General features: G+C 37.5%; 1 protein-coding gene across 5 annotated transcripts in view; it reads right to left on the bottom strand.

Moving 5' to 3' along the window:
• The window catches only part of ACSL4 (acyl-CoA synthetase long chain family member 4), a 71,193-nt gene that overhangs the window by 14,320 nt on the left and 28,891 nt on the right, over window positions 1–27,982 (bottom strand). The window contains exons 1-11 of one of the 5 annotated variants that reach the window (XM_072955798.1): window positions 27,763–27,880; window positions 18,977–19,216; window positions 18,555–18,732; window positions 17,064–17,173; window positions 16,808–16,946; window positions 12,814–12,964; window positions 12,535–12,658; window positions 9,232–9,303; window positions 3,124–3,263; window positions 2,194–2,366; window positions 196–270 (exon numbers count right to left, since the gene is read on the bottom strand). In XM_072955798.1, coding sequence (XP_072811899.1) covers window positions 196–270; window positions 2,194–2,366; window positions 3,124–3,263; window positions 9,232–9,303; window positions 12,535–12,658; window positions 12,814–12,964; window positions 16,808–16,946; window positions 17,064–17,173; window positions 18,555–18,732; window positions 18,977–19,216; window positions 27,763–27,846 — 1,486 coding nt within the window. In that variant the 5' untranslated portion in view covers window positions 27,847–27,880. Of the gene's footprint in view, window positions 1–195; window positions 271–2,193; window positions 2,367–3,123; window positions 3,264–9,231; window positions 9,304–12,534; window positions 12,659–12,813; window positions 12,965–16,807; window positions 16,947–17,063; window positions 17,174–18,554; window positions 18,733–18,976; window positions 19,509–27,762; window positions 27,881–27,982 lie in introns of those variants that run through there. The other 4 variants (XM_072955799.1, XM_015248652.3, XM_006215193.3 and 1 more) reach the window with 4 other exon arrangements.

Here is a 27,982-nt window from a genome sequence, read left to right as displayed (position 1 = left end):
TTCTTCACTATCAAGTATCCCTAAGTTCAGAATCTAAAGATGTTACTGAGGAAAAAGAAAGCACAGGGAGCAAGCAACAGCAAAGACTCACTTGCTACTGCAGACAACCTAACACTTAAAAAAAATAAAAGTCTAGAGGCTCATGGTAGTTTTCAGCATATCTAGAAACACTAGAGCTTGTCATAAAATGTTTACCTTCCTGCCAGTCTTTTAGCTTAATTTCACAGCAAATAAGAGGGGCTCCAACTCTGCCAGTAGTATAGTCAGTAACTATAAGAGAAAAAGCAACAAACGTTAGTTAGGGTAACACATTTCAAATTCATACCAATGAGATAACAGGAATACTGCAGCTAGAGTCAGATTCTGAAAGATGACAAAAGAAGAGGCCACAGTGAGAGGATTGCAGTATGACCATTTTTCAATATTTCAGCTTCATTTTAACAGTGCAATTGATCCCAATGTCATTACGCCATTTTTGCTTCTCATGGCTATATTTCAGATAATTACGAACATAAATCTCTGTTAAAGGAAGAGAGTTGGCATCACCATTATCTACCCAAGATTCTGGTAGGACAAATTTTCATTGGAATTCCTCCTCTGCAGCTCATTGACTGGATGTGTATCTTGGACAAGTTACTTAATTTCTCTGAGCCTCCACTTCCTCATCTATCTAAATGGGGATAATATCGGAACCCATTTCACGTAGGGATATGCCGTGGGAATTAAATGAGATGATGCGTGGACAAGGCTCAACACTTCTGGCAAGAACAAAGTGTTCAAATAAATGTCGGCAGTTATTATTAAACATGATGAGGAGGAGGAGGGTGGTGTCCTTTTGTAATTTGTGATTATTGCTAGCAATAATCAAGTATTTATGGACAACCTATTTTATACCTAGCATTATATTAAACATTGTGAGGAAAACATATTAAAGGTAAGCCCTCAATGAGTTTACAAACTACCTGGGGAGAAAAGCATATGAAATAATTTTGAACACATTTAAACACTAAACTGCAGGGTATTGATGGTGAGCACAACAGTACCTTAGAGACTAGAAAGATCAATGTAAAATGAAATAGGTGGGAAAGACTTCATTGAAGAGTTGTACATGAGAAGATGGCCATGATCAGACAGCAAAAAGGTCATTCCAAGAGAAAGGAACAGAAAATACAAGAGAGAGTGAGAAGATGGGCTTGTCTCGAGACAAGAGCCAGGTGTGTTCATACATGGGAGATAATGGGAAATAATGATGAATAGGGACAACAGTGCCTGCTTCAAGATGCCTTGAAAGTCAGGTTCACCAGGTAGGAAGCAGTGTTTGAGGTGGATGTGTCTAACAGAAGACAGGATTAATCAGAAGTGATATAATAGAGGCAGACATGTCAGTTGAAAGGCTATCATCTCAGGGCAGTGTGAAATAATAAAAGGCTGGATGCCAAAGGTGACATGCAGGGGAGGAAGAAATCCAGTAAAGAAATGGGAAGATCTGATGAAAGTTAAAGATATCCAAAATAAACAATCAGAGGACTTCAAAGCTAGGATGGTAACAACACAAGCAATTTGGCAGTGGAGAGATGGTTTTGGATAATGGCATTTACTTTTGCCACAATGAGTTTAAAGTGAAACTGAGTTAATAAAAGAAATTACTGTACCCCATTGTTTCACAACCTGGGGTAATTTGCCCTTTAGGGGATATTTAGCAATGTCTGGAGATAAATTTCACTGTCACGTAATTTAGATGCTATCTAATGGCTAAACATGTTACAGAATTATCTGGCTGAAAATTTCAATAGTGCCAAAGTTGAGAAACCCTGCTATAGGCTATTGAAAACAACAGAAGAGAAAGCAAACAAGAAGTCAAGGTAGGAACATAGATTCACGAGGGAGCACAAAAGTGCTACCTTATTCCAAGAGTGCTGTTCTCCAAGGAAGTGATCATTTAGAGGGAGAAGATTAAAAGACCACAGAGACAGAGCTTTGAGGACTAACAATGTAGCAGAAATACTTATGAGGCTTCAAATAAAGGGTACACATGATTCAGCTAAAATTTCCTAAAACTCAAACTATGTAGATTTGCACTGAATCTGACATTACTTAAAAGGTATAAAGTCACCGTGGTTCCCAAAGACAATGCAAATTGGCTTTACTAGTAGCGATTAATAGAGAATTATTCGCCATGTTAAAAATGCTTACCTTCAGTAACTGTCCCAGCACCACAGGATTCTGTCAACCCATAACCCTGACCAATTGGGCAGCAGAAGCAGACATTCATGAATCGGTGTGTCTGTGGGGATAGGGGGGCTCCACCAGACAGCATCATACGAACATTCCCTCCTAGCAGAGCCTTCACCTTCTTAAACAGTATCCTTGATAAAAGGGGGAATCAATGACTTTAATACATGCATAGATTAATCTTGGTGACACACTAATTTGTACATTCTGGAAAAGATTTCTCAACTTTGGTCTAACATCTAAATTTCAGAACCACGATGATAATGAGAAATGCCCCCCAACAACTAGTAACACCTTGAAAAAATGCCAGAAAAACTCTTTAAAATGCAAAAGAAATGTGCAGTGTCAGGAAATGAAAGAAAATGATGATGTCAAAGGGTAAAACTATAGTTATCTTTGGGGCATTTAGTCATCTATCTTATTTCCCTTCCAATGAAAAATATTTCCCCACCTTGACTCCTTAGCACCACATTTAAAATAACTGTTGCATTCATATACTTAATACACTATTTTATGAATAAATCAGGAAATTTCATGCAGAATAAGTCTTGAAAATCACATTTTTTTTAGTTAGAAATGGCACTTTTTAAACTCAAATGTCTTGATACAAAAGTCTATTCCTGTTTTCCTTCCTAAGGCCAAATTTTATAATTAATCTTAAATATGTACTCAATTATTAAAATTTGTTAAATGGCCAAGATCAGAGTTCAGAGTCCTCTGCTAGCTGTATAAGCAATGAGACTTAGAAATGAATAAAAGAGAAATTCAACCTCATGACCATGGTGGTGATGCTCAAACTAAATTAACTTACCATTTACTTATTCATCTTCTAGATGTAAAAACACGAAAAGATTTAAAGGCTCAAACTAACAGTCTGTGAGATATACTTACAGATTGCAAAGTGGTGCATCATATCCCTTCTTGATTTGTTCCAACTTGTAATCATATCCTATCTTGAACAGAGTTTTCTGAATATAATTCATCTCTTGGACTTTGCTCATAACATTCTTATAAATTCTATCCATGATTTCCTAAAAGGTAAGCAACATATTCCATAATTGGAAAAGAACTGCATCAACACTGAGACAGTCTTTAGTTGAAAATACCTTATTTACAATATCTTAGGTAATAGAAATAGTTATATAATTAATTTCACTGACTTGTTCACTGTTTCAAAATATGAAGGACAAGTATAGGGTTTCTTCAGTTCTATAACAGTAAGTTTGTCTTAAAAGATTTAAATGTTATAGAGTGTAAATAATTCATTCACCTGTCACATAAAGATAATTTTTTAAAAATTCTTTTTTTAACCATTTTTACTTTATTTACATATTTATTTTACAATATCATATTTTTTAAATTGAAGTATAGTTAATGTACAATATTACATGTTCCAGGTATACAATATAGTGATTCGCAAATTTTCAAGGTTATACTCCATTTATAGTTGTCATAAAATATTGGCTATATTCCCCATGTTGTACAATACATCCTTGTAGCTTATTTTATACCAAATCGTTTGCACCTCTTAATCCTCCACCTTCATCTTGCCCCTCCCCCTTCTCTCTCCCCACTGGTAACCACTAGTTCCTTCTCTACATCTGTGAGTCTGTTTCTTTTCTGTCATATTCACTAGTTTGTTATTTTTTTTAGATTCCATATGTAAGTGATATCTTCAGTATTTAGTCTTTCTCTGTCTGACTTATTTCACTTAGCATAATGCCCTCCAAGTCCATCCATGCTGTACACCAGAAACTAATACAACATTTTAAATCAACTGTACTTCAGTTAAAAAGCAAACAAACAAACAACCCATTTAAAATATGGATAGAAGAACTGAACAGATGTTTTTCCAAAAGAGGAAATGCAGGTGACCAATAGGAACATGAAAAGTTGCTCAACATCACTAATATCAGGGAAATGCAAGTCCAAATCACAATCAGATATCATCTCACATCTGTTAGAATGGCCATCATCAAAAAGAACACAAATAAATGTTGGCAAGGATGTGGAGAAAAGGGAATCCTTGTACACTGTTGGTGGGAATGTAAATTGGTGCAGCCACTATGAAAAACAATATGGAGGTTTCTCAAAAACCTAAAAACAGAACCACCATATGGCCCAGTACTTCCATTCCTGGGCATATATCTAAGAAAAACAGAAACATCAATTCAAAAAGATACATACACCCTACTATTAACATCAACATTATTTATAATTGCCAAGGTATGGAAGCATCCTAAGTGCACATCAATAGATGAATGGATAAAGAAGATGTAGCATATATATGCAATGGAATACAACTCACCCATAAGAAAAGAGGATATTTTGCCATCTGTGGCCCTTCATTCACTTTTTTTTTCCACTTTAAAAACTAGAATTTTATAACTGGCATAAACATTTCCATGGCATCAAAAACAACAAAACACCTAGAAATAAACTTAACCAAGGAGGTTACCTATACTCTGAAAACTATAAAACACTGACGAAGGAAATTGAAGATGATACAAAGAAATGGAAAGGTATCTTGTGCTCTTGGATTGGAAGAAGCAACATTATCAAAATGGCCATACTACCCAATGCAATCTGATCCAATGCAACCCCTGTCAAAATACTCACAATATTTTTCACAGAACTAGAACAAACAATTCCAAAATTTATATGGAATCATAAAAGACCCTGAACTGCTAAAGCAATCTTTTGTAGGTCTTTTTTTTTTCTCTTTCTTCTTTTTGTTCTCTTTTCTTATGTTTTGATGACTAGAGAAGTTCTTTAAACATTTGTTGTAAAGCTGGTTTGGTGGTGCTGAAATCTTTTAGTTTTTGTTTATCTGGGAAGCTTTTGATTTCTCCCTCAAATCTGAACAAGAGCCTTGCTGCATAGAGTATTCTTGGTTATAGGTTTTCCCCTTTCATCACTTTAAATATATCTTGCCACTCCCTTCTGGCCTGTAGAGTTTCTGCTGAAAAATCAGCTGATAACCTCATGGGAGTTCCCTTGTATGTTATTTGTTGCTTTTCTCTTGCTAATTTTAAAATTTTCTCCTTATCTTTAATTTTTGTCAATTTGATGACTACGTGCCTTGGTGTGTTCCTCTTTGTGTTGATCCTGTGTGGAACTCTGTGCTTCCTGGACTTGGGTGACTGTTTCCTTTCCCAAGTTGGGGAAGTTTTCAGTGATTATCTCTCCAAAAATTTTCTCAGGTCCTTTCTCTCTCTCTTCTCTTTCTGGGACCCCTATAATGCGAATATTAGTGCAATTCATGTTGTCCCAGAGTGCTCTTAAAACTACTCTCATTTTTTTCATTCTTTTTTTTTCTTTTTCTGTTCTGTAGTAGTGATTTCCACTAATCTGTCTTCTAGCTCATTGATCCATTCTTCTGCCTCATTTAGTCTATTCTTGGTTCATTCTAGTGTGTTATATTCATTTCAGTGATTTTATTCTTCAATTCTGTTTGGGTATTCTTTATGTTTTCTAACTCTTTGCTAAAAACATCGCTCTGTACATCTACACTCCTTTTGAGTTCTCTGAACATCTTCGTCATCATTACTTTAAACTCTTTCTCAGATAAATTGCCTATCTCCTCATCACTTATTTCTTCTGGGATTTTATCTTGTGCCTTGGCCTAGAAGATATTCCTCTGCTGCCTTGCATTGTCTAGTATTTATAAAAAATTCTTGTCTTTCAAATATATTCAGTTATTCTCATATAGCACCAAAACACTCAACTATGTAAAATCTAATGCTAATTTTTTTCTTTATTACCACTATCTTGGGACTCTTACAGCATAGCTAAGAGCTTTACAGTTTCTTAAAATTCCTATGTCCCTATAATTTAGACATTTGTATTCCATTTTAAGAGAAGCTAAAATAACAAAAGAAAATAGGATTCTTGCTCACAGCTCCCTGGAAAATTAGAAGTAGGACTACATTTGGGATATACTAACTCCCAAGCTAATACATGCAAAACAAAAAACCAAACAAACTAAAAACAAACAAACATACTCTATCATTAAATGATGTTTTCTTGGCATTACTTAGCAAAAATTAACAATAATTGTTGCTTAAAGCACACCTATTCATAAATCCCTTGCATTTTGCTAAGTGAAATAACTCAGACAGGAAAAGACAAATACTGTATGGTTTCAATTACATGTGGAATCAAAAAAGCTGAACTCATAGCAACAGAGAGTAGACTGGTAGTTTCCAGGATGTAGGGGGAAGGGGGAAATGGGAGGATATTGTTCAAAGGATACAAACTTCCAGTTAAAGATGAATAAGTCTAGAGATCTAATGTATAGCATGGTGACTATAGTTAATAAGACTGTAAAAATAGTTAACAAGACTTGAAATTTGTTAAAAGAATAGATCTTAAACTGTTCTTATCATAAACACACAAACGGTAACTCTGTGAGGTGATAAGTATGTTAACATTGTGGTAACCATTCTGATATGTGTGTGTGTGTGTGTGTGTGTGTGTGTGTATAATTATCACATTGTATACCTTAAACTGACACAATGCTGTATGTCAATTATATGTCAACAAAGCTGGGGGGCACAGCATTCAAGCACGGTACAATGTTGTTTTCTCCATTTCCACAAAAAGAATCACTACTGTGTAACTGAAATCTTTATCTATACCTGTGATTGAGAAATCCCAAAGGTTCCCTAAAGAGACTTTAACATCCCATAATTATCCCTCTTAAGAAGGTATATGGTATGCAAATATCAAATCACTATGTAGCAAACCTGGAACAAACATAATATTGTATGCCAAATATATTTTAAACTGAAAAGAATCACCTCCTAAGGGAAGTAAGTAAATTGCATCATGTGGATGCCTACCAATAAATCAGGTATAGTTTAAGAAAAAGTATATGGGATGTTGGGCAGAAAAAAAGCATATGGGTGTGAGACAGATGTGTGAGAACCATCCCTGATACTAGATACTAATCTGAGGCACAGAAAGGCCTCACTGAGTAAGGAACACAACGAAGCTGCAACAAGTTGGCAGGATTTATTGTTAGCACATTTAGTCAACCCTTTACAGCAACCTAATTTTACATGATGTTCAGTTGACTCCCTGTTTGTAAGTAGTGATTTACATTGAATTCTCACACTGACTACGTGACTATTGCAATACTACATGAATCTTTTATTCTGACTCAGGAAAGAAACAAACTTAGAAAATAGAATCTATCAAAACCAATTCTCAATAAAAATATTTTTAAAAGGTCTATTTATAGAGGATTGGGAGGAGCTAAGGGGGCCAGTAAGGTTTGGTGAAGCATCAGTGGACTAGCAACATGAGAGATCGTTTACTGTCCCTAGGCCTGAAGAAGTAAGAGGAGAGAAACATTGTTGGACCTGGTGAAGGGTGGTAGCCACAGGAAAGACCAGGTTAGAGCCAATGGGAAAGAGACTGTCCAATGAGCGCCTGACAGCAACTGACAAAAATCACAGCCCAGCAGGGAAGAAGCAAAGGCAATAAGCATGCAGACTTCTCTCTCTCCCTGCCCTCTGATCTCGCATGAGTACTAACAAGTGGCTAAGCCCAACCGGAAATGAGAAGGCAAGCACTTCCTCCTGGTAATTCACCCACAGAGGTTACCCTCCCTAGACACAAAGTAAGGAATAATGAACAATGGGGTAATTAAAGGATACATAGTGTATCAGCTAACTCCTGTTTCTCTTTTGGGCCTAAATTCAGACATTACTTCCTAGACTCCTTGGCTGCTTCCCCTCCCTAATTATGTTCTCTGATATGGTTTCCTAGGGACTTCTGGGTAATAAAGCTAACGTATTGTTTCCCAAAACAAAAGATAAAAAACAGTCCTTAACGGACAGCCATAGTGGTTAAGAAGACTCTGGGATCAGACTGATAGAGTTCAAGCTTTAATCACCACCTCTGGGCTCTGTGACCTTAGGCAAGTTTCTTTTTTTCGTTTTAAAATGGGGATAACAGGACCTACGTAGCAGAGTTTTAGGTAGGATTAAGTGAGATAATCCATCTAAAGCACTTACTACAGTGTCTGGAGCATAGTTAAGTACTATGCTACCTATTATTAGCATCATTTCGTATGTTTTTAATCAGAAGCCTATCCTTTCCATTTGTAAACTTGCTAAATTCTACAGCACCCCTAAATAAAAAGGCAAACACTGTTCTGATCTGTTCTAATTCTTTGGTTATTTGGTAATTTTATAATTAGAAGCTTTAAAAATTATCTTTCATCTGTAATTCTTGGAAAAACTTTGACTGAACACTTCATTATCTAATCTCAGACTTTTCATGTGCAAAAAATAATTCTTTGAAAGATATTGGAGTAAGATTTCAAGTCTGTAATATAAACAATATCAATACTACCACTGGAGTTTCCAAAGCCTATAGATGCTAGAATATATTTGATTATACAAGTTGGAAGCACTGTGTTAAATATTTCACAATTTATCATTATAAGACTATAAAATGTAATATCTTATTTTTGTAAAAAGCAGTATTTCACATAAGGATTTTGAATACCTAGAATTCAGCTTTTTTTTTTCTTTAGGAGCTCTCTCAAATGATTATTTTCTCAGTCTTTCTTAGTCACCATAAGTATCAGGAGGCTTGGGTTCTAGGCCAGCTCTGTAACCTTGGATACACTGTCCCAGTTCTCTAGGATGGCCTAGGCTGCCTCATTTTTTAAATGAAGTGATTAAACAAGATGATCTTTAGAGTGTATTCTACCTTTAAAATATGATCAATTCTTTGACTAGGTAATTTGAGCTAGGTCAGTTTCATCACCTAATTTTCAAGTCTCAGCAAACCTTAACAGGCATACATCACAGAAGTTTGCCATTTCATCTTTCCCCACCACTTATCTAAGATTTTAAAGGACACATTTTACCTAATTTCCACAAGGCAAAACTATTTTAAAATGTAAACAAATACACCTGAGAGCATTACTTTTTTAAAAGTCCAAGTGCAGGTAAAGAATTGACATTGCCATTCTATACTCACCGGGACAGCTGCCATGAGTGTGGGCTTCAGTACAGTGCAGTCTCCTTTGCTTCCCTTTTTAATTTTGCTGGACTACAGTAAAGACAAAGTACATAGGATTAGGGAAACCAGCCTTAGCAAAAAAAGGTTATAATTCAAGTATGAACAAGAGTGCAGACAGACATATACACATGGAATTTGATCTGCTGTGTGAATTATCTGTTCCAATTATCAGAACCTACACCTGAGGTGTGAGTGTATCAGTGCTTTAACCTGTGGATTATTTCTTCTAGCATATTTCAGCCTTCCTTAGAGGAGAAATTCTGATCCAGAATAAAGGAGAATGGGATATTTTGTTAAACTGGGCGTTCTTATTAATAACATATCGTCAAACATAGCACAGACCATCCATTTTCCAAAAGAAACCCCACCCAAAAAGACTCAACAAAGGTAGATCAAACACTAAAACAAAACTGAAGATAATTTTAACTTCCTTTGATTAGCCGAAAGGCAAAGCCACAACTCAAAGTCATCACTATGAACATCAATTAATATCATATGGGAATACTAATTTGATAACATTTTGGTTCATAGAATACTGAAGACATTGCCAGTGATTTTCTGGGGATATGCACATATATACGTAAATGTGTGTATATTTCTTCTTTCTTTTTCTTTCTTATACACATAAATACTATTTGGGATTTCAAATATCAGATGAGTAGGTAGAAAAACTGATAAAGTCACCCACTGAAAAAGGTAGGTAAAAATCAGAATCTGCTATAATGCAGTTCATTAGTCTGTAAGTTTAGATGTTATCACGTGATAGCCATGGTTAACACGGGCAAGAACAAACTCAGCTCTTAAGAAGCAGTGTGATCCACCAGTATCACCAGCTTTGCCATATAGAAGGTTCTGCTGGTAGAACCTAACTGCTTTGATCCTACTCTTCTTTAAGATGGATACAGGAAATAAAAACTCCTTGTGTTTTATGTAGGCGCAAGCATGGGCACATGCATACGACACACATAGGGGCTGCTCTGTAGAGAGAAAGGCAGGCTCTGGTGTCCTTCAAGACAGAGCTGCCCTCCACATGCCGCTGACCAGTTTCTGCTATAGGGAATGGTTCCAGGGTAGCAGTGGCCACAAGGAGCCCTTCCTTGCTTTTGTAAATTAGTCTTATTAATGCTATCAGTGCTCCTGCCTTATAATCACAGTAACCCTAGTTATGACAATATAACTACCATCTGCCGGCTTCTAATACAGTCTGCCTGTTCTCTCACCTTTTTCTGATTTCCTACCTGAGGGAGGTTCCTGGGTTTTAGATTCCTAGTCAGACTGAGACATTTTATTATAAAGTTCATTAACAAGGTAGGTGTGAATGCCCCTGACATTTTCTTAACAAGCCTCTAATGTACTGCTTGGCCTAAGAGACAGCAAGAATGAAGTCAGACCAGCAACAGACTCCAGCTGCCCCCCTTCACCACACTGAGGCTATTGTTTTCAGAAAAGCAGTGAAAACAAGGATTGCTAGTCTCCGGCTTCTGACTTTTCCCAACAGGAAAAAAAAGTCTTACTCAAAGCTTATGGAAATATTTTTCACATTTTGAAAATGTCTCCCTGTCTACGGCCATGCCACCCTGAACGTGCTTGATCTCATTGGAAAATATCTCTGAACATAAGAGAAACCCACTACAATGCATCAAAACATAATCACAGGTTTTTGTAAAACTTTTGTTTTACAATGCAAACCCCAGTCTTACTCATAGATCTATTTTGACCTTGCTGAATTAAGTCCTGTTTACTAGCTTACTTGATAGTTTACATACTCTCTCCATTACTATTCTAGTGGGTTTTAAATGTGAACTTTTAGCTGAGTGGTATGGTTAAACACAGCAGCTCTCCATCTTTTAAAGAGGTTGTGTTCCTTAAAGTACAAAGTAGGTAGTTGCTAAGAACACAGAACATTTTCTCCTAGAAAAGCCCCTTAAAAAGTGGTTGGATTATCCTCGGAGGTGGGGGTCTAATAACTAGGAGGAACATTCTGAGTTGCTAAAAATGTTCTTTTTGTTCTTGATCTAGAGGTTGATGATCCAGAGGTCTGTATGTATGTGCCTATTACATTTAATCAAGCAGTACACTTATAATTTATGCACTTTAAGTTATATATCCAAAAAACAAAACAAGTAAAAAATGATGGTTGGACTCTTAATCTCCCCACAATTTATTTAAATTTTTTGCCTTAATATTATATAACTTACCAATCTTTTCCAAAAATGGTATTTCTACCAAAAAATAAAAAGTATTATAATTTCTAACTGTGAGCACCAAGGGCACATCTTCTTAGCAAACGCATGCTCCATTGGGACTCCCAATTAAAAGGCAACACTGCCTGGAGTTCTGAAAAATTAACAGCTGGGCTTCCAGTGATGGAAGTAGCAGAAGCCACACAGAAAGCCAAGTCATTCCTACCTATACTCAGTCTATCCTTCAACATCCTGAACCCCACAGCTCCCATAGAAGCTCTTTTTTCCACCAATGTCTGATTGAAGCTTTTCTATATCAACTATTTCAAAGAAGAAATTAAACAGAACTGTGGACAGCAGGTGCTCAATGTGTGATTTCAAATGAGGTTAAAATACATGAGTTAGCCTGACCCATTGTTGGGCTTCCCGCTATGAACAACAGGGAGAAAGGGAGAACCGTGACTCAGGGTAGAAAGCTGAAGGCTGCCTTTGGACATGCTGTAGTGCTGTCCAACAGAACTTTCCACGATGATGGAAATGTCTGCGCTGTCCAATATGGCAGCCACTAGTCACACGAAACTATTGAGAACTTGAAACGTGGCTAGAACAACTGAGAAATTAAATTTTTCTAATCTAATTTTAATTAATCTGTATCTCAATGCAGGGCTAGTAGCTACTGTATTGGATAGCACAGCTCTAGAGAAAACTCAGAGCCAAAATGGGCCAAAGTCCAACCACTGCATCTCCCCCAGAACCCACCACTGTTCATGGATAATATGTCAAAAAGGCTCAATGTATTTATATTCTTTATCCCAGCTCTCCAAAATATAAAACCTAATAGAGAAAAATAAGACGAAAGTAATTATTAGTCTCAAAATAATTCAAAAATAAGTAGATAAAGCAATGCTAACAAGTCTACAAGGTTATTTACTATAGCTGCATAGTGTTCACGGGAACTATTTTTGAAGTCAAGGTGAAAGTTTCAGCTGAATTAAAATATCTCATGTTTTAGTAGTATGTTCTCAGTCAAACACTGTGACTTAGTATGATCATGCCATTATACTGAAAAGCTTGTCACCTGGTCAGAGAGTGTAAGTGGAGAAGAATATCCAATCCTACAGCCATAGGTGAAGCAAGATATCTCTGCTGTCAATTCTAGTACATGAGCCAAAGGCAGGTAGCCAATGTATGTGTCCTTTGGTCTAAAACAAAATGAGAAAAACATTTTAGCCATTCTTAAAAAGACACTGCATATTAGAAACGTCAATAACCTCATCATTTTAATACAGATTGAGTTTAGAGAATGCTAAACATGAGCTCTGATTTCTAAGAAGAAAGTTGACTAATTCTCTCTTACCCCAGTCCAGGAATCCTCTCACATTGGCCTGTCATTCCAGCTATCAAATTGCTATGATGCATCATCACCCCCTTAGGTCGGCCAGTAGAACCACTGGTATACATGACGATAGCCATGTCCGAAGGAGTGGGTCTATTTGGAGGAATGCTCACTAAATGAATGAAAAAGCACATTTTCCTTAGTTTAAAAGTTAAATTGCTAAAGGAAGATAAGTTTGTTTAGAGTTTGGCGTAATCAGAAACTATTTACAACAAATACTCTCGATTGATAATCAACACAAAAATGGTTATCAAATTCTGGTTACCTTCAATGAGAACCTAAACTTAATTTGGCCCATTTTCTGGATGTTTAGCCTAATCCCTGTCTACTCATTCCTCTCCACAGTATTGTTCACAGGACAGTGTTGTGGAAAGATTTCTAGGACTTTTGAGAATCAAAAAGATAGAGTATTGTGTGTTACTTTCTCAGGTCTCAGTTCTCTCATCTCTAAAATGGGACGATTGGACTAGATTATGGTTTTTGACCACTAGTGAGCATAAGAATCACCTGTGAACTTAAACAAAATATTATCTTTGGACCCTAGTCCTGAAAATTCTGATTCTGTATGTCCGGGATGTATAAAAAGCTCCACAGGTTGACACTCACATACAGTCCTGATACGTTTAACATATTATTTTTAAGATTAGATTCCAAGTACCAAGTAAAATCCAAAGGACAGCAAACCAAACCTATCTTTTCTACGCTTTTGATTGTTGCTTCTTGAAATTTATGCAGTAAATCATTTTTTGTATTGGAAGTGCATTTAGATAAAAATTATAGAAGATCGTTTCTCTGCTACAGACATACATACCATCCCCCCCACACCTATAGTTAGAATACTTGCTATGTGTGTCTGGCTTGGGGGTTCATTTGGGTCTTCCAGATTTAGAGCTTGTTCCCCTATCAGGGTCAGATCATACTTATCATCCAAATCAGACAGGAACTTTAGGACACCAAGAGACAGAGACTGTATGGAGGGGTTTACATGCCCTTCGTTCCCTACCAAAGGTAATATCTAAACAGTACCAAACTTCATTTCTTCTAGCCCTCTGTCCTCAGGTAGGAACGCGGAATCATCTTAAGGGTCCTGAGCCCCAGTGCTGTATCTGCCTACTGAATGATTGGGGGAGGGAAATAAAGAGGTCTTCCCAACAGATTAGAGTCAGCCATCTTAAGCAAGGATCAGCAGGCTTTCTTTTGCAAAGGACCAGATAGTAAAATATTTGAGACTTTAAGGGCCATATGGTCTCTGCCAAAACTACCCATCTCTGCTGTTGTAGAGTGAAAGGAACCATAGACAGCTGTTAAACAAACACATGTGGCTGTGTTCCAATCCACCTTTATTTAGACAAATAGATGCAGGCTGTAATTTGTCAACCTATGTGCTAGAGTTATGCTTTTCAAAGAGGACCTTTTTCCCTCTAATAATTTATGGATGGATGCATTTGTAAAATACAATAAAAGTGAACTGCTGGAAAACTAAACTTAAAAAGACATAACATACAAGCTTAAAATTTGTAGTTTAAACAGGTAACAAATTACATTTCAATAAATATAGTTAGAATAGTCACAGGGAAAAAGCATTAGAAAAACTGTCAATGTTCCCTGAAAGTGCCTTCCAGCCTATTCATAAAGAGAATTACTATTACAAGACAGACATTTTTTGTCATTCTACAATACTAAACAAAAAGTTGGGTAAAATTGCAATTTCCCATTTATTAAGTGCCTACATGCACACTCTAAACAAACCCTGTATACATCAATATTTTAAATTTTAATGTGACATAAATTTGCTTCTAGCTGTTAATTTATCTAATCTGGGTTGGATGAACAACAGTGCTGCTTTGCTACTTACAAGAGATAATGTGTATCTAAATTGTTCTTACTTTTTTTTAAAAAAATAGCTTTACTGAGGTATAATTGATATATAAAGAACTTAATATATTAATGTGTACAATTTGATGATTGACCATAGACAAACATCCGTGATACCACTACCACAATCAGGGGAATAGACATACCTATCAACTCCCTAAGCTTCCTTGTGTTCCTTTGTTGTTGTTGTTGTTTTTCATTTGACCTTTAAGGTGACATCAACTCTAAAATTCTAACATGCTAAGTTTTAAACAGCACATTGGGGCCTTCACTTTCAAGATAGAGTATCATGCTAACCTAGCAACGTCTTTTCCTTCCCAGAACACACCAAAATGCCAAGAATCCACAACTATGTTATCAGAATTAAGTAAAAAGTTTAATAAGGTTATTGGATTTTAAAAAAAATCAGTTTACATTCTGTATGATACTATAACCATAATATATGCCATTATACGTTTGTCCAGACCCACAGGATGTACAACACCAAGAGGGATCCCTAATGTAAACTATGGGTTTGCAATGATAATGACAAGTCAATGTAGAGTCATCAATTGTAACAAACAGACCACTCTGATGGGGAAAGTTGGTAACAGGGGAGGCTGTGCATTGTAGGGGCAGGAGGTATATGGGAAATCTCTATACCTTCCCCTCACTTTTGCTGTGAAACTAAACCTGCTCTATGAAGTAAACTTAAAAAAATCAGTTTGAAAAATGAATTACATTTTTATATACAAGTTAAAATAACAATTTCAAACAGTGTGATTTACCACTGAAATAACCAAAGATAAAGTTATACTTAAATTGGATAATGCTAATGCTCCTTAAAGATAGCTACCGTTGTACTTTATAAAACAAGCACAAAGGAACTGCACCCTTCTTCTGATGACTAATGGAAGCAGCAGCAGTAAATATGTTATGCTCTTCTCAGGCTAAGTATACAATGTGATACTTCACTTCTTGCCATCATCGTAACAACTGTCTACTCAGGTATAGTATCACAAAAAATGTGTCTTATTAACCAGAGAGATGAGTGGAACTAGATGGGATATGTGGTCTATCATGCTATTGCTCACACAAAATTATGAGGATAAATATACCCCATAGTTTGGCGAATCTTTTGGTGAATCAGCAGTATTGGCAACAGATCCCTAAAGATCAGGACTTCCCAGCCAAGTTTACCCCAATCTTGCAGGGTCAACCTGGTGTGGAGAGACAGTTCTCCATGGGTCTCTTGAGTTTCTGCACATCTTGTGATCAGAGCCACTGACTTTGTTCTGGACTATCTTCCCAAGGATGCTTGCACAGTGAACAGCCTTGGAAGACAGAGAAAGTGTCTCTGGCAAAGGGCAAGCATGCTCGCTGTCGCTGTTCAGTACAATAAAGATAATAGCTTTCTCCATGGCAAAGGGCAGGCATAAACTTACTGCCTGTTACGAAAGACTTAGGTTCCTCATCTATTAGAGTATTGCGATCTTCTCATTAAACATGAGAAATAAAAACATCTAAATGGAGTATTTCATTTTCTCAACCCTCTATCCTGATGACAAACTGACATTTTGCTAAAAGACACATTTAACTTGTTTTAAATGAAATACCAGCTATGACATCAATGGTAGAACAAATTCAAGTATTGTCATGGCAAACAGCTGTGCAGCCATGACTAACAGGATTAAAATCAATAGCATTATGCATTTAAAAAAAAAAAGAAAGTTTACTGAATGGAAGGCCTCAGATCTTTTCCTTATGTGAGGTCCAGATTAGAAGGTTATAGCAGGTTTTTGTGAAAAAGAAAAGTTTGGCAGCAACTGCCAGAAGTCTGAACTATTAACTGCCTCTCAACTATTTAGTACATTTTCAAACAGCGGTTACCTTTTTGAGGAGAAAGGGAGAGAAAACCTCAATCATATATGGTCTTGATAGTTTTTTTAAGACTTTAAATGTTATTTTTTATTGAGTTACACAAAACTTTTTTTTTAATCAGAGAACTTTACAGTTTTTACTTGCATTACCTCTTTTCCTAACCTACTGGAGTAACAAGCCTTGAATGGATTAATAAATTTGTTTTAACTGCTTTACTTACAGTTTTCTGGCTTGGATCCCAACTCTTCTACTGATTGCATGCTGTGAATCTCAAATCCTTCAGGGTATTCTGCTTTATTGACAGGCTTATTGTCCACATAAATGATATGTTTAACACAGGTGATATCTAACAATGCAGTCTATTGAGCAGAAAGAAAATTCAATTATTAAATATGAGCCTGCAGTAAACTCAAGTACTGAACACTTTCCTATGCTGTCAAACACTACTATGAATTAAAAGAAAATTTCATATTTACCTTAAGTTTACTTTCCAGAAGTTCAACACTAGTAATCAGATAGGTAGCCTCAGATTCATTTAATCCATGAACTACAGCTTCTTTGCCAAGTGTGGCATACAAAGTCACAACTACATATAAAAAAATAAACACAAAAGTTAAATGATAAATATTTATTAGATATATTATTTAAGTCAACCTTTAATGATGGATACACTCACAGATGCAAAGACATTTTATAATCTAATTTGGTCTCACAGTCACCCATTATCCTTCAACCTTGCCTCAAACTTCCAAATTTTCCTTAAAAATTCTCAGGATGCTAACTTTCTAAACATAAAGAAACCCAGAAATACTGGAAGTGCTACAACTGGTCAAAAATCAGTCAATTAAGATTCTGAAGGCCAGTAGGTTCCAGCTGAACCCCTAATTCATGTCAGAGCTAGCCCAGCTAGGGCTCTCCTGTGACACACACTTTCATTGGTCATAGCACCAAAGAATGGATAAGTCCTTGAGAATCCTCAAATTTTGAGGATCTCAAGTCAGAAGATCAGCCATGAGTCATGTTCTCAGTCCTTCAGTCTTTCCAGGAAGCTCTTTCAGTGGATCCAATGTCAGAGCTGATTGCTGACCTCCAAGCCTTAACTGGAGGGGCCAAGGAGATCGACTCTTTAGGAGCTACCAGACAAAGAAAACATGCCCTGACACCAGGATCAGTCAGAATCAAAGGACATCTGCTAAATTTAGATCAGACTTGGAAATTCAGCTCTAGGCTGGTAACCAAACCAGGAACATGGTTAAGAAGGGCCACTTCTCCTAAGCTGTAGATTATAGAAGTCGGATGAATGGGTCTATTGGGGATCATTTTCATATTATCCATGTTTGTTTGTTTGAAATGCAAACTCTTGATTCCTACACTAGGCCTACAGCGCTCTATTTCATTCAGCACATAATTGATAGCTTGGTATGTGGTCAGGCATTGTTCTGGGCATTTAATTTTTAAAAATAATTTCTTGCACAATGCCCAAAACAAATGCTTACAAATTAGAAATAAACCCAATCTTACCTTCTGTCCAACATATCTAATGCCAGTTCAAGTTGTTATGTGTTTATTTCACATGTAAAATGGAATAAGTCAAATAAGAGATCTTGAGGTGAAGCTATGAACTAGAATCATCCTAAGCAATGATTTTGTTTGTTTTAATCATAATTTTGTGTGTCATTCCTTAAAAACTACCTCTAAGCCCCAAATATTTCAGGTATAATTCATTTCCAATTGAAAAGTAAAATTCTAAAGTCTATCCATTAAGCTAGCAATTCCCATATTAGCTCTTAGAAGTTACTGTCTTTAACAGGAGCTATCAGATATCTTTTAACTATATTACATCCTGTTTTGTGGACATAATTTATGCAGAAAAACAGCTAAAGAACACTTGCTTTGAAAACAAGAGGATGTCAGGACAATTTCACACATAAGCAAAACCTGCTCTCTCCCCCTCCAAAAACACTTACGAGGAAAGTTGTTCTTAAAGCAGGTCTGTGCTGCAATCATCCATTCAGCCCTGGTCTCGCAGAAAATGGCAATAGTGCTCTTTGGTTTTAGTCCCAATGCAGTGAGTCCACTACCAAAGTTATTCACTCTGCGGTTCACATCAAGATAGCTCATCCATTTATAATTTCCAAGAATTAACTGTTAAAGTGAGACATTCTGTAACGTTAGTATATGTATTCAAACAAGCCATTAAAATACTATTCGAAGTGTAGAACTCTAAAAATGCCCTGAAATGAAGACATGGAAGCTCTGAGCATCTTCTGAGAATTACTTATACAGCATTGTAATGGAATGTCAGCCTGTTTTAAATGCACTTGATTCATCATAAAGTAAAATGTACCTTCCCCTTTTAAAAAAAATAGAAAGTACAAAAATGCTTTACCTTCTTAAAAACCTTTCCATTTGGCTGCATTTCATTTTCTTCACTTAGGATTTCCCTGGTCCCAAGGCTGTCCTTCTTCCCAAACTTGGCTACGGCATGATCGAATAATTTATCCAGGGTGTCTGCTCCAGGGATGTCTATGACAGCTAGCGAGTCGAAGTGAGTGACAGAGCGGTATGGACTTCCAGGTTTGTCTGAAGTGGGCTTAGCTTTTATTCTCTTTGCCATAGCGTTTTTCTTCTTGGCATTGGTAAGAAAATACCATGGAACAAATATAAGGGCACTGTATATTGTTATTAACAAGTGGATAGGCAGCAAAATAATGGTGAGCACATTCTGCTTAAGTTTCATAGTGGCAAGGCTTCTAAAATGGTGTTTTATTTCTTGTTATTCTTTGGCTTCGGAAAGCCTGATTTTGCTGAAGAAGGCAATAATGGAAGCAGCAGTAAGAGTAGCAGAATAGTCAAGGCAGTTCAATTTTAATGATAAAGATAAGAGTTAGTAATCTTTGGAAGCCGACAATAAAGTACACCTGCAGGTGAAGACAATGAACCAGGCAGAGAGCAGGAAAAAAAAAACAAAACAAAAACAAAACAAGAGAGTATTAACAAGTTGATAGCACCATTGATTTAAATACTCAGGTTTTTATTAGTTTATATAATTGATTTGATACAAGAAAGCGGAAATAACTGGTTTGAAAGACTGGCATTTTCCATTTAAATTATTATTGACATAAACTCCTGAATTTAATTTTTGTAGGTTTTTAAGTATACTGGTAATCTGCACATTGTTCTAGAAGTCAGTCAAGTAACACTATAATGCTTATATGAGTGCATGCATATGATATTTAAGTTTGCCTAAACTTTGGGAGAGTAGAGAATGCCAATTATGAGGTTTCTCTTAAATATGTGTATGTAAACCAGACAGCTTTAAATAGGATTTGGTTTTGTATCCAAAAGAGGAAAAAAATTCCACCAATTTAGGTTTATTTCTCAAAGATCAACCCAGAAATATTATTGTGAGCTCTTCATTAAGGTAAATTCCCCAGTAATGTTATTCACTATCCCCCAAATTGGAGCAACACAATCAGAAAATCATTTCCTATGTGTCCACTTTGTGCTCAAAATTGCACTAGTTGCCTGGGAGGAGTAGTACTAAGTCCCAAGTAGTGTAAGTCTTGGCCCTTGCCCATTATGAGTTAACACTTGAGAGGCCATCAGCACACAAGGTAGATCCAGTGTTTTTCAAACTTTTTTGCAGGAGAGAGGAGCAGCTAAACCATTTCTTCAAATAAACACTTGTGTAGACCTGCCATATATAAACCCTAAAGTAGAATTGCTCTGGCTGGAGCAGGGACTGGCGGGTGCCCAGAGTCCCACCCTGGACTTCTGGAACCCCACTCCCAAGGTGACCACTGAAGCCTTCCTGGTGAAAAGCCTGCGGAAATACATAAGTGCTGTGGTGTGCAGTGCAAGCAAGAAATGTGGTATGAGTTCTGAGCAAGTGCAAAATGGTCAACAGTAACTAGGGGAGGCTTTGTGGAGATTAGACCTAAGCTGGACCTTATGCCAGGGATCTGGAAACAAAGGAGAAAGAATGGAGGTCATTCCAGGCTAGGGAACCACATGAAGAAAGATATAGAGGTAGGAATGAGAAGACTTTGAGAGAGTAGAGAGTGTCAGTAGTAAGGACACTTGCCTGACTGGGGCACAGAGCACTCACTGGCTGAATGGGCTATGGCAGCACAGGATCTGACAAATCAGTCAGAGTCATTTTGATTTGATTTGGAAGGAAACTGGAGGCCACCACGAGTCAGAAAAGCAGTGCCAATCGGAAAGGAGCTGCAGAAACAGCCTCAAGGCTAATAACCTCTCTTAGGGAGCCTGCCTTCAGCTGCAAAAGGTATTTTGTTGAGTGGCAGTATATTTCAACTATAAAAATTAAATTACTAGTTCACTTTGAGGAGACAAATTGGAATCCAACCTTCTGCAACTCTTGTGGAAATTGACAGACTACTGACCCCAAGATAGTTGTTTGTTTTTACACTGACTGTGAAATGGTAGCTTAATCCCGCCTCTGGTTTTTGTTCATGTCCTTCCATTGAGTGTGGTGAAATGAGTAAGAAATCACATATGAAAAGACCTGGGTTTCAGACCCTATCTCTGTCACTAACTGGCTATGTAACCTTAAGCAAAACCATCTGTCTGAGCTTAAGATCTGACTAGATCAGTAGCCCTTAACTTCCTAGAGCTGATGGGCCCCTTTGCAAATCCAATGAGAACTATGAACCCAGCTCCCCTCAGATAGCTATGTAAAATGGTACACACACATTCAGGGGATTTGTGAGCTCCCTGGAACCCATCCCTGAACACCAAAGGTGTTCCACCCCTAAACTAAGAATTTCTGACCTAGGTGATTTCCTGGAGTCCTTCCGACTTTAAATTTTATGATTTATTATACCTAGAAATTGCTTTCTCGCTCTAACAAATTTTGTCATTCATTTTTTTCAAGATAACGTATGTCAGTTTTCATCATAGTACCTAATCCGCAATATGCAAGATCCCCTCTAACAATCCTCTCCTCCATCATACGTTTCATGACTATCCAAATCCACAACAATCTTTCCTTTTTCTAATTTCCCACATCACTTGCAATGTCTACCACTCATGCTGATCCTTGATTATACCATCATTTTTAAACCTCTAAGCACCTAAGTATAGAGCACAGACCAGTAGTTCTCAACCCTATCAAACCCAACATCTCTTTCTTATAACAAATACCTTATAATGCTCTTCTGTAAACCTTAAAGGACAATCACAGATGACATTCTACCTACACACACAGTTTTGGAAATAATTCCTTACTGCTAATATAAAGAAATACCAAAAGGAAACTAATTCAAAATAAAATAATATTTATTTCAATACGTAAATTCTCAGGGACCATACTAGAAGACAAACAAAAGTCTTCACATTGAAAAAATGTCCCAAGGGTGGAGTACCACCTCACCTTCGCTTGAGACATTGTCAGAATGGGGTCTGAAGATATATAAAAGTAAGTAGAAGACAGCTTTTGAAGGGCTTATCATCTAGTTGGATTTAAACTGCACTGTATGTTTTTTGGACATTCATGTTGTTATATACACTTAATCTTTTATACATATTTGCCTTAAGCCTTGTAGGTAGGGAAACATCCTCTGATTCCTCATACTACAGAGGTGCACACACACAGAGTATGCAAGACTCTAAGAATATTCAGGTAAAGAGAGATCCAGTCCAGAGGCTTCTCTAATTCTCTCTGATGGTGCTGAGAAGGGCATGGGTCATTCATCTGAATAAAACCTTATATGGGCATGAAAACACAAGTACAGATAAAAGCCAAAAGCAGAGTTGCTTTGGTGGGGGAGGCTGTGACAGTCCATGAAGGGACTCCCTGGAATCTCCATTTCAGCTGAATATTTGAGCCACTGGTATTGTCTGATCCTTCATCTCAAAGAGCAGTGAATGAGTGACAGTGCAGATTGTAACCAAGGCCTGTCCCCAAGTCTGGTGCTTTTTCAAGTCCCCAGCCAGCCTCTGCCCACTTTTGCCTGTCATCTAAAAATCCTTCCTCGTCAAAGATTTTCCAGGGTTACACTTAGTCTATTGACAAATTTGTTTCAAAAAAAGATTTGAACACCTACTATGTGTAAGTTTTGAGCATTTAGAACAAAAATAAGTAACAGCTGCTCTCAATCCTTTATATGCACGTGTGCAGGTACACATGGGTTCATAAGTATGGTGGGGGCAGGGAAATGAGTCCACAGGTATATATAAGGTAGAAGATGGTAAATCTCATCAGAGAAGCAAGAATAAAATGCTAAAGGTATTCAAAAGAAGGGTGAGACTGCATCAAGTTTGGGGGAAAAGAAGAGATTAGGAAGTAGAACCATTCAGAAAGGTTGCACAAAAAACAGAGTATTGGGGGTCGGTGTGGTGTGAAGGATGAGTATATTTTCAGAAGGAGAGGACAATAATTGGGAAATGAAGACAGTCCTGTCAAGAGAGTGAATGGGTAGGGGCAGAAGTGCAGGATGTATCTGAAGACAGCAATTAGTGTAGCAGACTCTTTCCAGCTTTCTGTGTAAAGTGCCATTCCTCTTTCATCATCTATGTCAACGGGAAAATGGAATTATTTCTTAGTCAGGATTACTAGAATGCCTCTACAGCACAAAAGACATGGGCGAGTGATGATTTGGCAACTCAAGATGAAACACCCTGCTAGGGGAAATGAATTGTTCTCTAAGGAAGAGAAAGTCTAATATCCTGGGTGGTGAGCGAACTAAATGAAGTTAGGAGATCTAGCTTCTAACCTCAATGTCTGCTGTTAAGTTTGACTTGAACAAGATATATGGCCTTTCACCTAAAAGCTCTGTATCAGTGGCATCAAATGTAAAACAGGAATACTGCTTGTGTTATCTCCTTCACGGCACTGCCAGCAGAATCCTTCATCTTATCCAGCTTCAATTACAGGGTGGTTAATATTCGGTCCCTGGAATACACTTTCAACCCTCATCGTCTCTCCTACTTTGTTGTACTTACTGGCTAAACCACAACCTGGTGAAATCCAGTTCTCCACCTAATCAGCACCTGTCCCCACGTAGCTGAATTTGGCTGGAGAAACATCCGACTGTGCTGAACATCACCCTTTAGGTCCATGGTCCCTCACTCAAGTGGGCCCTCAATGGGGCCCAGAAACCGCATTGCATTGCACTTGGCCATTCACAGGCTTGCTCTCCTGCACGTCACATTTTGTTCTCTCTCTTCAGATCACCAAGACTCATCCCTCCACCATCCTCATTCTCAGCTGCTGACCTAGCTTATCATCTGGCTGAGAAAACCGCAACATTCTGAAGAGAGCTTCCACAGACTCCCACCAGTGTCTCCGCATCTACTCACATCTGTGGCCACATGCTCTTTTCTCTCCTGTGACTAGAGATGGACTAGTGATGCTCCCAGGGAATGCTGACCCCTTCACTGTGCATGACACCCTTTCTAGACAAGACCTGGTGGTGCCACTCCACTGATTCTTCCCTCTCTCCTGCCTCATTCATTTTTCTGGCTCGACTGAGTCGGTCCATCAGCATCCTCACAGTCTATTGTTTATTTCGTCTTCAAAACCATTCCCTCTCTTGTACCTTCTTCTCCAACTACAGCCTCGTTTCTTCTCCTTCTCTGTAGGACTCCCTAAAAGAGCTGCCTGCGCATTGTAACCCAGATCTCTATCTTTTCATGAACCCATCACACTCGGGCTTTTCCCCTATCACTCCACAAAATTGCTCTGATCAAGGTCACTGATGACTTCCATGTTGGCAGATCCCAAGGTCAGGTAAAGCTCAGTCCTCATCCCCATTGACCCACACCAGCATTTAACCCAGCTGACCCCTCTTTTCCTGCTGGAAAGTTCTTCACTTGGCTTCCAGGAGACCCCATTCTTCATGTTTTCTTCTGACTTCCCTAGCCATTCCTTGTCTTCTTTGCTGCTTCTTCCTCATCTCCCTGACCTCTAAATGCTATAGTGCTCAGTCCTTGAAACTTTTCTTTCTCTATCCTCACTCCCATGGTGGTATCATTTAGTCTCATCGCTTTAAACAGCACATATGTGGTGATAATTCCCCAAATCTCTCCCCTTAGCCTGGAAGTCTCCCTTAAATACCACGTTTGTAGATCCAATTGAGTCCTCAACAGATCCATTAGATATCAGTTATGTACTCACAGTCAAATACGTATGTTCAAAACTGAGCCTTGATCATCCTTCCACAAACCTATCCCACCCAGTCCTGCCTGTCTCCATAGTGCCCATTACTTTGACCAAAAACCTTCAATCAAATTCATTTTCCCTCCTCTCTCTTTCTCACACATTCCACACCCAATTCCTCAGCAAGTCCTATCAACTCTACTTACAAAATAAAGATCAGATTCCATTACTTTTCACCTTCAAGCCACTATCCCCTCTCATCTGGATAAATGCAATAGCCAATCTGATCTCCCTGTGTCCACCTTTCTAGTAAATTCTAAACTTAGCCACCAGAGTTGTTCCAGTTAAAATATAAGTTAGATCATGCCACTCCTCTGCTCAAAATCTGTCAAAGAATCTGCCTTTGACTCACTTGGAAGAATAGTCCTTACTCTGACCTGTGAGATGGGCTCTGTTCCCCATCTCACCTTTCCGACTTCATCTCCCACACTTTCCCCTGGCTCCTCCCTTCTGCTACAGTCCCACTTGTTCCTTACTGTTTGGGGAACACACCAAGCATGATCCTGCCTCTGGGCCTTTGCACATGCAATTCTCTCTGCCTGGAGTGCTCTTCCGAGACACCTGCATAGCCTATTCTCTCCTTTCCTTTTTGTCTTTACTCAAAGCTCACCTCAGTGATGCCTTCTCCAGCAGCTCTAAAACTGAACCCCAAGACCTCCAATTCCTTTCTCGCTTTATTTTCCTCCTTTGCACTTATCACTAGTGTGTCATATGCTTTATTTTTCACGTTTATTATTGATGTCCCCGTTAGAACATCAGCTCCACAAGGCAGAGTTTACTGTTTGCTGCTGAATTCTCCTACAACAGTACCTCCGTGTGTTAGCTGTCTGATAAATGTTTTGACTGATATAAGAATGGACATAGAATTGCTCTAAAACCGTAAAGTAAAAATGAACGTAAGTGCAATAGCCCGAAGACAACCAAACTTAGTCATCTTTCTTTAAAAAGTCATTTGTCCATCCCAACACTCTAGGAAACAGCATACTCATCAAATCCCTGGTAATTACATTTGAACATGTTTTTAGTTGCTTGATAGAAAATATGAAACTGGAAAAACTGCCTGTTGCACAGAGGGAAGAGCCTGGTGTTTTAAAAGCAGGAGGCAGACATAATTTGTACTCTGTGCTTTTTCACGGATGCCTTTCACAAAGGTATGCTGTCCTGCCATGTATGACAAGGAATACTGCTGTCCCACCATCAGCAGGACATGAACTCTGAGCTGCATATCCTTGAAGTCAACTGATGCATTTGTATTTCAGCTGGAAAAGGGCAGGCCATCAGCTGCAGTCAGGGGATAGCTGATAGTTCCTGCTGATGCTTAGCATTCCATGTGGGAATCAGGTTAACAACCACTTATTGAGCATTGACTACAGGCTAGGCACTGTGCTCAGTCCTCTAGATACATTGTCTCATTTAACCCTTCAGGAAACCCCTTTGAGGTTTCCTGAGGTAATACCCTAATGATGTAACTGATGATGTAACAGTCTCAGACAGATACTTTGCCCAAGGTAACAAAGCTAAATAGGGATTCTGACCCAGGCCTATCTGATTTTAAGTCCATGCTTCTAGCTATATTATCTGTGACCTTCATCATACTGGCATAATCTAAATGGATGAGAGTGATAAACTTTGTGAGTGAAAAAATTCTGGTAACAACTTTAAGCACTAATCTGTCCCACAGCCTAAGGCATTTTTATAGGGATAAAAAGCCCTTTAGGTGTCTAAAGTCTTAGAAGTTTAAGTGAGAAATCAGATGCAATTTTATTTTTTGTTGTTCTGAGGTCAAGTTTAATGTGAAGTATTTCATTCCAGTTACTTCAAACGCTCTGAGATAGTTAGGTTAAACACAAGAAGCATTAGTGATATATTAAGCTCTAGTACACAAAGTAAACACACACTATATATTGATTAAAGTCTGAATTTAAAAGAAGAAATCATCTCCCCCAGAAGCATGTGAAACAACACCAATTTAAGAATTAAAGAGAAAAACTAATAAACTGAAGTCAATTAATGCCAAGACTTTTTCTCAAAAGTTTTAGAAAACAGACTAAACCAAGCAAGGATCAATGCATCTACCAGGTTGATACACGTATAAGGACAAATTAACTTCATCTGTCCTTGATATAATACCTTATGAAAATGTAAAAAAGATCAATTTGATAATCAATAATTAACTATGTCAGTGCTACATTAAGAAATCACATTTTCAAATCATACATTATTTAAAGGTAATTTAAATACCAAATAAAGAGATAATTTGCCTTCTGAAAAGGATAAGCCATATGCACTTAACATTAAATCAGAAAACAATTATAAAACATCCAAGAGATTAAGCAGATAAGCATACCTGTTACACTTTAAAAGATCATATTCCTACATGCATATTGCATCATCAAGACTTTTGTAAAGGGGTGGAGTACTTTTTTAAAAATTCTATTTTCTTTCACACACTATTAAAATCTCCAAAGTATTTTAAATAGGAGAAAGCTCATATACATTTTTTTTAAAAAAGGTTGCATTTGATTAATGAAATCAAACTTTATAGGAGCTATACTACAATATAATTAATTTTATATTTTAATATTAAATCTTTTTAAATGTTAGTATTTTAAGAAAATAAAAAGCATCAAGAGTAGCTAAGCTAGTAGGATCTTTTGCTCTCAGTCTGCAAGACTGAATAATCATGTGCAATATACATCCATCTGCCCCTTGTAAGTCTCATCTGACTCAAAGTTGGTAAACCAACCCAATCAATATGAAATAGCTTATACAGTCAAACTTTAAACCTGTATACAGTAATTATAATAAATATATTTGAAAACTGAAAAAAAAAAGCAAACTAAAAACAAACCCATAGGGTGAATATACAGATGTTCTATACCACCATGCTGCACCTGTACCTAGCTATTTTGCCTAGGAGAGTCTCACAACTCTGACTGATCTTTGAGTGTGTCTCTAACTAGATTAACCAAACCTATTTAGTTCATCACCTGGAGAGGTGTTAACTCCTGAAGTCGCCATCCTATGAGCTTCTTCCCAGCTTTCCCCAGCAAAGAAAGCACCTCAGCAGCCATGTTGAAGATACTCTCATGCTCTAGCACGTACTCCCTCCCATAATGCCTTAAGAACATCCCTAGCATGCATCAGATAAGGCTTTTTCTAGGTCATAGGATAATATAATTGGTATCCTGTCTATATGTGTTGAAATGA

Source organism: Vicugna pacos, chromosome X, assembly GCF_048564905.1.
Source record: "Vicugna pacos chromosome X, VicPac4, whole genome shotgun sequence".
In the NCBI taxonomy this organism is placed as follows: domain Eukaryota; kingdom Metazoa; phylum Chordata; class Mammalia; order Artiodactyla; family Camelidae; genus Vicugna; species Vicugna pacos.
The sequence above is the reverse complement of the archived record's forward strand: the minus strand, read 5'-3'. Positions and strand labels throughout refer to the sequence as shown.